The following is an 11381-nucleotide window of genomic DNA, read 5'->3' as shown; positions in this document are numbered from 1 at the left end:
CAATAAACCCCCTCTGATTGAAACAGCCGATTTGACGGCCGCATCACCGTGAAAAGTAATATTTTTACAATAGTACTTCTGTCAGTGTCGGTAGTGGTTGACGGAAGAGGGCGTCCAGGTGATTTGAACTGATTAAATGTTGATAAACGGTGAGTACCTTGCTTTCATATAAATGTGCGTGCCGCTGCCCCCTTTACAGCAAACAGTTTATTGTCCAACTCCCCATTCACGCGTCTAACGTGTGATCACGATACCCTCGAATGTGAACAATGAGTGTATGATGTCTTATGTTGCTGTAACCAATATCCCTATTGCACTTCGAAAATATCGCACTCATCAACATTCTTTTTCTGTAAAGTGGAGGTACCACCAGACCGGGACTTCATTACCTCAAAACTAGATTTATCACATACTTCCATCACACAAATAGATATTGTATCCGAACCCCGTTTTCATGTTCAGTTCATAAAAACCTGGATTGTCAACAACAATATGTAAACACAACAAATAAACTATATAAGCGTACAAAGTAGACACAATTAATGGCTAGGAACTTCTTTAGTTACTGTAAAGGCGACGTTTCAATATAGATCCTTATACCGTTGTTAAGTAAGCCCTGCTTGACAATGGTATAAGGATCTATACCCAAACGTCGCTTTACAGTAATTAAAGAAGTTGCTATACATTAATTGTGTCCACTTTGTCATCCGCCTACTTCTAAGTAATGCCTATCAAACAATATATAAATGTAAACAGAAAACACGCACACACACACACACACACACACACACACACACACACACACACACACACACACACACACACACATTTCATCGATTTTTACATGTGGTCACTGGCAGTGAAAAGACCATCAAACATCTACCAAAGTGCTCTATCAATAAACTTGAGGAAATATACTCGGGTGACTGCCAAAGTAACAGTTTGTTTGGACATTATGTCACAGGTTTGTTTTGAACGGATTCAGTCACTGACTTCCGGACAGCCGTCATACAGCTGGACTATTGTGTTAAACAAAAAACAAACAAAATCCTATTGACTGTATTGCTTTTCATTCGTCATGAGTTTGGAGCTGATACTCAATCTACTAATATTCGGCAATATTTCAGCCATATCGTGACGAGAGAAAAATTATACATTAATAATGCATAAATATAGACTATATAACACATGTCGACAAAGGACTAGATTTAAAACTAGTACGTAACCATATATATTACCTTTGGAAAAAAACACAATACCATATTATTTGAATGACACCTCAATGGTTGCGATAAACTTTAAATTTATTTTCGTTCCAATTACCAATGAAATTATCAATAATCCGAGTATGATAGAACTGTGTATGCTGCGTCACTCGCCAACGGAACACCATTGAAGTATTGCAGGGAAGTGGTCAATAAAGTAACTAATTATTTGTGAGGAAAACATCGATATTCGTTTTCCCAGCTATCAGAAACTCATTATACACTAATAGTTAAGGGTATTGCTAAAACGATTGATTGCTGACTAATATGACTTTAATATCTCTGGACTAATAATTGTATACATCTCGATGGAGACCCCATTACACACAGTATATCAATAAGCACATACGTACTGGTCTGATACTGACAGGTGCATACTCATGCGTGTCATCCGATACCGCGTGCGCCCTGATTAAGATTCTTCGTTTTGTCTCCATCATATCAGTGTCCGTGGTTTTCAACAAGTGGTGAATGTTTGACATCTGGAATACACTTCCATATTAAGCTGCCTAACATACGGTTAAAAGTGGTGTTCATCATATCTCACTCACTCACTCACACGCATCATCTCTGTAGGGTCCAGGAAAGAAAAGGCGTTATATTCCACATTATAGAACTGATTATGAGGCGAACAAACATATCTCTGTCCGAGACACTAATGTCACTATAGGAGAGGCCATTTGCTTACAAATGAACATGTCTCAGATTATGTGTGATCGAGTTGAATGTATTGCCTTTTAACAATACTTCATAGCGTGTGGGCTTGGTTCGGGTTGAAAGTCCAATGTGATCACGGATATGGCACACATTTAGAGACACAGTCATGGCGAACCGACCTTCAAACGTGTACCTAGGCCTATACCTGTAAAACAACCTAATAAATACATTCAATTCTAACCCAACGGCAGAACATAATATCTGCTTCTGAGCTCTGAGGTTCTGGGAGTCAGATTAAAATTAATGATAACAATGCTTGTAAATTCAAGACAAGTCTGCAAACAAAGAGAGAGGTTTATAATCAACACGCAATGTCGTGCCACAGACACCCAGTCAGGCTGGAGACAGGGAGACTTCCATTGATCAATGGTATTAAGATTATAAATAACACTGACACTATCGAAGTAATAAGAAGGGTTTTAGTTTGGAGTTTTCAAATATGTATTACATTAAAAGCTGGACTTTCAGTGATCACATGTGGATAAGAACATACAGGAAGATGGTCAGCGCAATACGGGTTCTACTGCTCATGTGGATCAGTCCAAGGACAAGTGAGTATTTAACAATGTCCTTCCTACGAGATGTAATTAAGAGAAACATTTGATGATACAATGTAACCATATAATAACCGTACAGTATTCACAATTGTGCTGCATGTATACACGGCATCAAGGACCTTTGTCTTGTGGTCACGTTTTGGCAATATACATTGTCGAATTACACATTTATTTAACACATCTAGTGATAACTTCCCCTTGCTATCTGTCCCTGCAGATCCACTCCTATGGACACCAAAGCAATCTTCGGGCTGTTTTGGGACAGGGTCCTCAGATTTTGATTTTCTGTAACCGGAGTGCCAACCAGGGGAGATAATCGCTCTTAAAGATTTCTATGCTGGCTCTAAAAATAAATCTATCAACTGCCCCAGCGAATCAACAGACTTAAACAGGAACCGCACAAAGTGTTGCACACACGCAAAAGACGACTGTCAGTTTGAATTGCACGGACAAGCAAAGGCCTGGGGTTTTACACCAACTGTACTGGAAGAACTGACTGTATGCTTAGAGTTGACAGGGTCACTGCAGGGTGGCCATGTGACTTCCTTACTCACTTGACACAAACTAGTTACATGCTTATGAACTACTACTGCATACCTGGTGAGTTGGTAATAGACACAAGCAGTGTCACATTTTGATCACCTTTTCAACGCCCTGCACATGTCTCTGTTTGTAACTGGGGTACTATTCAACTGTTGTCGTGGTCGGCCTATGGTACGATACGTAGGGTTGAATTGAAAAGGAAAAGTTAATAAATGTAAATCTCATCAAGAACACCATACTGAAAATATGGGAAACTGATTCAGTGGGGAGTATCTCCGTTATATCACGGCGTGTCAGCTTTATATCAATAGAAACCCATGAGCACAGGTATGGTGCCGACAAATCAGGAACCATTATCAGGTCGAACCTTGTATTTGAAGACCCCGTCATAGGAATCAAACCACTTAGGCGACAGGGGCACCTGTGACCACAACATAAAGAGAAAGCCATTGCCAAAAGGCCGAAAAGCAATGGTCAGTGGTCAATACATTATACCACAATGCTATGAATTGGAAGAACGATGTCAACACTGTACGTAACCACATGCCCTCATTCTTACAGTCAATGTATATTGGTGGGAGCATGGATGTCCCGGTCGTCTAAGGCACAGCAATTCGTTGTGCAGGAGTTGCGTCCCTTGGGCACGCCCGAAACCTTTGATCGTGGGTCGAACCCCGATTCGTCCCGATAATGTTTCTAGGTTTATCGGCTGTATCGCAACCAAAGAGAGCGCATGCGTGTCCAACCGTGACAACACAGGCAACTCCAACAACAACGCGTTACATGTTGATATCTAGGTCACTCATGGCCTCAGCACCAGCTTATGCATCAAGAAACACTCCAGGAGGTATTTACTTTAATGTGTATTTTGTGCATACTGTAACATAATTTTGATAATCGGTTAATTCCATTTCGGTGCAGCTATGACGCCACGAGTTGCTTCCCTGGCTTATGTGCATAGCCCTTGTTAGTTATCTCCCCAAACGGGTTAACGGTGAATCAAGATGTTTAAAGGTTGCACAAAATGTAACAGAAATTATATTTTGATTCTATTTCGATGACAATTGGGCAGAGACAAGTTCAGAGAGTGAAGAACGTTGGACCATTATTTATTCACAACAGTTTGTAACGGGCGTTGCACGTCATTGAGGACAGTTATCGCTAACCAGATGTATAAATGAATGTATTGAAAGGATCTCCCTATTCGAGCAGTGATCACACACAATCTAGGTAAGCCTCCTGTGTAACTATGAAGCTATTTAGTACACATATGCATGAAGCTTTTGTACTTTAAGACTCAAGTATGCAGCCCGGTACGATTGCTGTGATTGCTGTTGTGGGAATTTGCTTCCTTGGGATAATCTTCTTGGTTGTTCTCTACTGCGTCAAAAAGAAAAAGCTGACGAAGGTAACTTAGAACCTTCACAGATGTGTTGACAGCTATGATGAGTTACTTTCAGTGTCCTTTGTCCTGACTAGTCGACAAAGTGACCAGAATGGCCTTCATCTACGGCACATATCTGTTGATCGAAATCTATATTCACGTACAGTGACAAAGTCCAGTGATTGATACAATTTGTACATTGCAGTTTGTATTTCTTAAACGAGCAACGTCCCTGTGGTTCGTCAGAGATGCGTCAGACCCCAAACCAACATGCAGTATTTCGGATTATTGTGTGTTTCTGCTCAGACAGAACCACGAGCACAACATGGGCCACCCGAACCCGAGATCCTTCTCAGATATCCAGAGATGAAGCACAGCATGATGCTTCTAAAACTGCTGGTCCTGCCAATCATGTGAACTTGGACGCAATGCTTGTTCCACAGAGGTGGTCGGAATTACCTCCCCTTCGTGAGATTCTAAACATCCCCCCAGTTCGTATGTCCGAGGACAGGTAAACACCCAGGTTTGATGCCCTCCTGGGAAGTCAGATTTCCCCTGACGTAAGGACGTCGGCTGCTCCACCGAAGCTGACCCCAATTATACCCAGAGCTTCCTGGTGATGGAGGCTCAAGCTGCCTAACTTAATTGACAGAGTGTACAGTCCAATACACGTCTTCTTCATCACGACCGTATGGTTTAAACTGAAGTGCAGTAACTAGATTTCTGTGTTTTGCAAAATATGACACCAACAGTCGTCATTAGTATACCGATTCCCGATGAGGCAAACTCATATAGTCCACGTTAATTAAATGTAAACGCAGTATCACGAATGCATTTGTTCTGTTCTCTGTGCTAGTATGTAACATTTACTCCATGGCGAGAGAGATTCTTTATTTCTTACAGATGTTATTCCGAAGATTACAATGAAAATATATTCAATAACACGCGGCTATGACAATACAGAAAGGCATAGCATCTTTACAATTCCGCACAGCTTATGAAATTCAAATATCAATACGAAGACAGATATCCACTTTAAGATACATATCAAGAGATGCTTTAGTTTGTAAAGATACTAGGCGAATTGTAGCATGATAGTTTCCCAGATGTGTTGATCCAGATTTTTAATAAATTCTGTTTCAGCCCCAAATAAGAATGATGACATTTCTGTTTCGTCTGACATTTCGAAATCAACAAATATTTGAACGTCAAGTAACTCAATGAGAGAAGAGAATAACGCAGTTCTTTCTGATATAAGCGTTTCACAATGTTAAATAATGTTGCTGTCAGGGTCGAAAGCATGCTTATTCCAGAACGTGCACCCTTTCGAAAGTTTACTGCGTAAAGAGACTTTCACACAAAGTTGTAAAGCAGGTCGATATTCCGGGTACATGATATGTTAATTTCGTATGAATTCTCTTATAACGGGACATGCTTGCTTTATTTGATACATGTGTGGGTCATAATGGTTCTTAGTATTTGCATAAATGATAGTTTCATTAACAAGATTCCTCCATAGTTAACGGTTTATGTTACATGACTGTACACTCTAGCTATAACCCTGTACATGTAAGACCATTCTCCGTTTTGTTTAAACACGTTATCGATAAATCATGTCACAGGTTTCATATTGACAATATTTACGCTACAAACATGTAATGTTTGTCATTCATGTGAGTGTACAGATGCAATCACAGCCATTACTGCTACGCTGTGATTGTTTCATAGTTTGATACTTACATGTGTGTCAGAAACGTTTGCGTTCTTTGAGGCAAATCAAAGACATAAATAAAATAGGGTTATAAAATTGCTGAATTGCTGAATTGCTGAATTGCTGAATTGCACGCACGTACGCAAGCACACATGAACACAGCTACCCTAATGCTTCCACTCATTTCTTATAAACAGCTAGTTATGCACTAATTAGTTATTCACTAACTTCTGTCCTCAACCCTTAACAGAACGACCGCCTCCGTGGTCTTGTGGTAGAGCGTCCGCCCGGAGAGCGGAAGGTCCAGGGTTCGATCCCCGGGCCGCGTCATACAAAAAGACGTTAAAAGATTGTACTTGTTGTTACCCTGTCTGGCGCTCGGCATTAAGGGGCTAAAACAAGGACTGGTCGGCTCGGAGTCAGTATACTGTGTCTGAGTGGGGTATTCATGTTAAACTGCGGCATGGTATCTCAGTGAGCTAGCACTATAAATCGGCATCAGTCAGGACTAGTACAAGCAGCCACACACAAACATACACGTGCATGCACGTCGCTATATAAGTGCAATAATCTTGGACGCGACGTTAAACCCAATTTCACCTCACCTCACCTTAACAGAACAATTAATGATCCAAATGGTTATTCAAGTTGTGATTCTAGTAAAGTAGATAGGCGAAAGGTGTAGGTATCTTGTTGTGAGCGATATTGGTGTTTACATAATATCAGTTGGTACTTTGAGGCTTCACATTGTTACCGTGCAATGCCTGCAATGGTACGACAAGGAATACCATACTACCAACTGACACGGGGACAACCTACTGATTAAGACGTTCGTGAGAATTTCAGAGCACGGGTTGTTTTATCAAAGCTAATCGGTGAGTCTAAATATATCAGGGTCAATCTTCCATTTAATCTTATTCACAAAACATGACATCTGACGCAGAAGGCTTAGTAATCGCCTTGGTTTGGGTATAGGTACTTACGTACTTAAATTCATGTGTCATAAACAAATGTAGTTGCCAAAAACTGCTGCTTTTGGATCGAATAATAATTTGAGTAGGTAGTAATGAGTTTTGTCTGTGTCACAGCAATATCACGGCTATACCGCGGTAGCGTGTGAATATTCGAAACTGTAGCAGACGAACCAGTGATTGAACCAGCATGACGACCACTCTCATCGTCGTACGACATAATATATGTACTATGCTTTTAAAACGTTTAATCCAACCTCTCTAAGAAATATTTTTAAAAGTGATATAAAATCTGTCTGCTTAACGTATCAGTGCCCTTTACTACGTCATAGTCCAGCTGGACACGCTTTGGTTGATACAGACTGTACCGAAATGGTAGGGTTTTAACTCTACGTACACTCAGACAGTATAATGACCGTAGACTTCAAGACTTCAAAAAGGGGAACACAATTGGTGTCCACGTGGATGCCTACTTCTTGCCTCAATGTCTTAGCCCCATTTTTTCTTCAGAAGAGATTTGTTTCAAAAGAAAAAGTTTGGAAGGAGCCATGTTACTCCATTTCACGATGTCACTGCTTTCTTCCATTATTAACGTTTCAATTGCCAATAAGCTCAATTGTAAAAAAAACGTGTATAAACTAAATTCATTTTCCCCTCGCCTGTGTTGGTTGAGAGAGAAATTCCAAGAGCATGTGCAATACAGTCACATGACCACCTGATCGGGTAATGACCGCACCACCTGTGTTCTCACACCCCCAGGTGTCACCTCTGTGTGTCAGGCAGCTATGGCGTCCATTGTGTTAGCATTCCTCTGTGTTTCAGTCGTTATAGGACCTGGTAAGTTATATGTAACTAATTCACAATAAGGTAATATAAACAAAGGAAACGTTACAAATGTAAGTGCAGATATTGTGTTACGCTGCACACATATGGAACACCTTAATTCCTTTAACGTCGATATAAGGCTCGCAAAATATGTTAAATGTCTGAAAGTTAAAAGATTAATGTATCCTCCCTGTTTGTTAATCTTGTTAACATTTACATACAAATTCTGAAAAAAACATTAATTCAATAAAACAAAACTAATCTTCAAATATTTCAATTTCTGTTTATTGGTTTGCTTCAACACGTCTTTATGTGACTCTGTGCTAACTTTCAATAGCTTGATTTGCCGCTAATGTGTGCATTAAATGCAAGTATGTCCCATCATGCTTAATTCAACACATCAGTTTGGTCCGAGTGTATCAATGGCTGGACACGGTATGATGACTCTTGCTACAGACTCTTTAGAGATTCCAAAAAGATTTGGCCGGAAGCAGTGGTATGTACAACCATTATCAGCCTGAAATATAATGTGCATCTGTTGAAGTGTGTGTTATGATTTTGCATTTAAAGTGAAGTCTCATTTATGGCTCATACAAACATGTGGACAAAGACAAACTGTGTACATAAAATTGCAATTTATATATCATTGTTGGCGGTTTTATAATTATAAATCCATACATTAATGAAATGCACACGCCATTCCATGTACAAACATTTATTTCTGTTGCACGAAAGTTTGAATGTGAAAAAGAGGACGCTTATCTGGCGTCAATAGAGACACAGCGTGAAAGCACAAACGTCCATGCGCTGGTTGCGGAGCTGAACCTCGCAGGTAGAGTTAGTCCATCGTTACTTGTATATCTAACTATCTGACAGTTGCAAGTAGCTTATTTGCATGTCCTCCATATGCAGGGTTTCAAGGGAGAGAAACATTCATGTGTATTGTTCTTAAAAGCTGCCATCGGAACATTTAGATATGTATTTTTTACTAAAACTTCATAATTTGCATCCTTATGTCTTTTTAAACTCGGATTCAGTATGTTTGAATGTAATGTAGACAATTCATTATTTCATAATATGGATTCCTACGTCTTTTTAAACTCGGATTCAGTATGTTTGAATGTAATATAGACAATTCATTATTTCATAATTTGGATTCTTACGTCTTTTTAAACTCGGATTCAGTATGTTTGAATGTAATATAGACAATTCATTACTTCATAATTTGGATTCTTACGTCTTTTTAAACTCGGATTCAGTATGTTTGAATGAAATATAGACAATTCATTATTTCATAATTTGGATTCTTATGTTTTTTTAAACACGGATTCAGTATGTTTGAATGTAATATAGAAAATTCATTACTTCATAATTTGGATTCTTACGTCTGTTTAAAATCAGAATCATTATGTTTGAATATCCTATAGATACCGACAACGTGTGGATCGGCCTGTCAGATGTCCGAGAGGAGAATGTGTGGGTTTGGGAGGTTGACAGGAAGAACGCCACGTTCTTCAACTGGGGGAGTACTGAGCCTAACCAAACAGGAACAACTCAACAAGACTGTGTCATACTGTACGGGAAACGCGGACATACATGGGCCGATGATAGATGTGAAATTAAGTACTACTACCTGTGTGAAAGGCCGTACGTATCATCATCATTAGTAAGAACGTACCATGCGGTACAAGGCACGTGTAAGAGCTTTTGATTACCTGAAATATGAGATTAGTGAATGAATGTAGATGAATTTCTGAATTCTCGATTGATATATAACGGGATTAGGTCCAAAACCTAAAAAACCCATTTCAACACGTACTGAATTAAAGTTTATATTATGAAATTACAATTATGATATTCGTCTCAATATCACTCATGTTCACTTTACGTTTCAGATTACAAGCAAGTGTGTCGGGATAATGTTTGAATTCCGTCACCAGCGACACCCGTGTATAATATCATGCATTGTTACAAGTCGTTCAGGAAATAAACTCCGTAACACACAATTGATATGTCTAAGTTTATTGCATTGGACTCTTATATAATGAAACATTTGGTGCATGTATGTTCATACACGTTTATCCTCCAACTCTCATGTGTGCATGAAATTACACTTAAAGCGTAAATAATCCTACTCCATACACGTGATTGAATAAAAACACACAAAAACAGTTTATGGAATAAAAACGTATCCTTGAGCCTGTGAAAAACATTTCTCAATATGTCCATGAAATCTTTATGGACTCGGACAAGTGCATTATACATAACCAGATCAATAAACTATTTGATATCCACGATTGAGTAAATATTGGAAGATCAACGAGCAAAAACAACATACAAGGACTTAAAACGTAAGGCATGTGTACTAAAGAAATAGAAAGATTCTGACAAATATTACATTTGTTGAATTAAATTTAGAACGCAATGTTGCAACTGGACACAAAATGAAATGTAACCCTTCAATGTTTAGTTCCCTTATTCTTGTCATCACTAGGAGTCGCGACTTATCTACAATACGAACAACACTCATCGTCATCATAACCCCTTTACATCACGATCAATGGTCGAGCCAATAGCACGGACGGGTGAATGTGCAAGCTGGTCGTCTCCTTTGGATACCGTTTTATTACGAGTGTATTTCAGACCTATCAAACTCGCGAGATACATGTACGTTTCTGAATATACTCGTTGTAACAAAACAGTATATGACGGGGACAACATTGAAAGAAGACCTTGTTCGTATAAGGAGGGCGTGTGATTACAACATCCGGAGTTGATTTTATATTTCGACCATATATATTTAATCTACACAAAAATCAAGCTTCAAACTCGGTTCAGCGTAGGTGAGGGGGGCTCGCGAGACGATCGACTCCCCCGAGTCAGCAGATGGTTTATCTTCAATGGAACTGGTTGTAATCACCATCACCGTCTGTTCACTCGCGGAGCACGAACGGTTCACTACACGAGATTGCATCGGTTGAGACGACATATCTAACAACTGTAAACTTGGTACAACACGAAGTTCAAGTTCGTAAGTGGACGCAACGATGAATATTGTGATGATCGTTATAACCCCATGACGCTTGCTGGGTACAAGACTTTTAGGCAAGAAGTAGGCATCCCCATGGGCACCAACTGTGATCCCCTTCTTGCTGATCTGTTTCTTCAAGAATATTTCAAACCTATTTGTTGTGTCTAGTTGTGTCTATCGGGACAGAGTAGTCATTGCAAAGATAAGTTGGACAGTGCTACCGACGCCCCATTCAAATGACCAACAGAATAGGGGCGGAGATGGACATACTGCGTATACACTTCCGGAATTGCTTCATACCTGGTAAAGGATGTATCAAAGCACTGTACTTTCAGAAACCAACACGCCAATGAACGATGTTAAGGACTGAGGACAGT

General features: G+C 39.6%; 1 protein-coding gene and 1 long non-coding RNA gene across 2 annotated transcripts; both read left to right on the top strand.

The window, feature by feature from the left end:
• Nucleotides 1-2362: 2362 nt before the first annotated feature.
• Nucleotides 2363-6451, top strand: LOC125373210. Its single transcript, XR_007218354.1, has 3 exons — nucleotides 2363-2533; nucleotides 2757-4490; nucleotides 4672-6451. It is a non-coding gene; the product is annotated as an uncharacterized LOC125373210 (long non-coding RNA).
• A 1386-nt stretch (nucleotides 6452-7837) lies between these two features.
• On the top strand, nucleotides 7838-9979 carry LOC124112783 (macrophage mannose receptor 1-like). Its single transcript, XM_046472926.2, has 5 exons — nucleotides 7838-7985; nucleotides 8378-8469; nucleotides 8709-8805; nucleotides 9401-9620; nucleotides 9869-9979. Exons 1-5 carry the CDS (start codon nucleotides 7934-7936, stop codon nucleotides 9891-9893), a joined length of 486 nt encoding a protein of 161 aa, XP_046328882.1. The 5' UTR covers nucleotides 7838-7933; the 3' UTR covers nucleotides 9894-9979.
• The last annotated feature ends 1402 nt before the right edge of the window (nucleotides 9980-11381 follow it).

Source organism: Haliotis rufescens, unplaced genomic scaffold (assembly GCF_023055435.1).
Source record: "Haliotis rufescens isolate VD_foot unplaced genomic scaffold, xgHalRufe1.0.p SCAF_5, whole genome shotgun sequence".
NCBI classification, from domain to species: Eukaryota; Metazoa; Mollusca; class Gastropoda; order Lepetellida; family Haliotidae; genus Haliotis; species Haliotis rufescens.
The sequence above is the reverse complement of the archived record's forward strand: the minus strand, read 5'-3'. Positions and strand labels throughout refer to the sequence as shown.

Excerpts from the sequence above, each read along its gene's own strand:
- LOC124112783 (XM_046472926.2), top strand. The coding sequence starts at position 7,934 with ATGGCGTCCATTGTGTTAGCATTCCTCTGTGTTTCAGTCGTTATAGGA. Across the intron at positions 7,986-8,377 it reads TTCAGTCGTTATAGGACCTG|TTTGGTCCGAGTGTATCAAT; the intron begins GTAAGTTATATG and ends TCAACACATCAG. Across the intron at positions 8,470-8,708 it reads AGATTTGGCCGGAAGCAGTG|TTTGAATGTGAAAAAGAGGA; the intron begins GTATGTACAACC and ends GTTGCACGAAAG.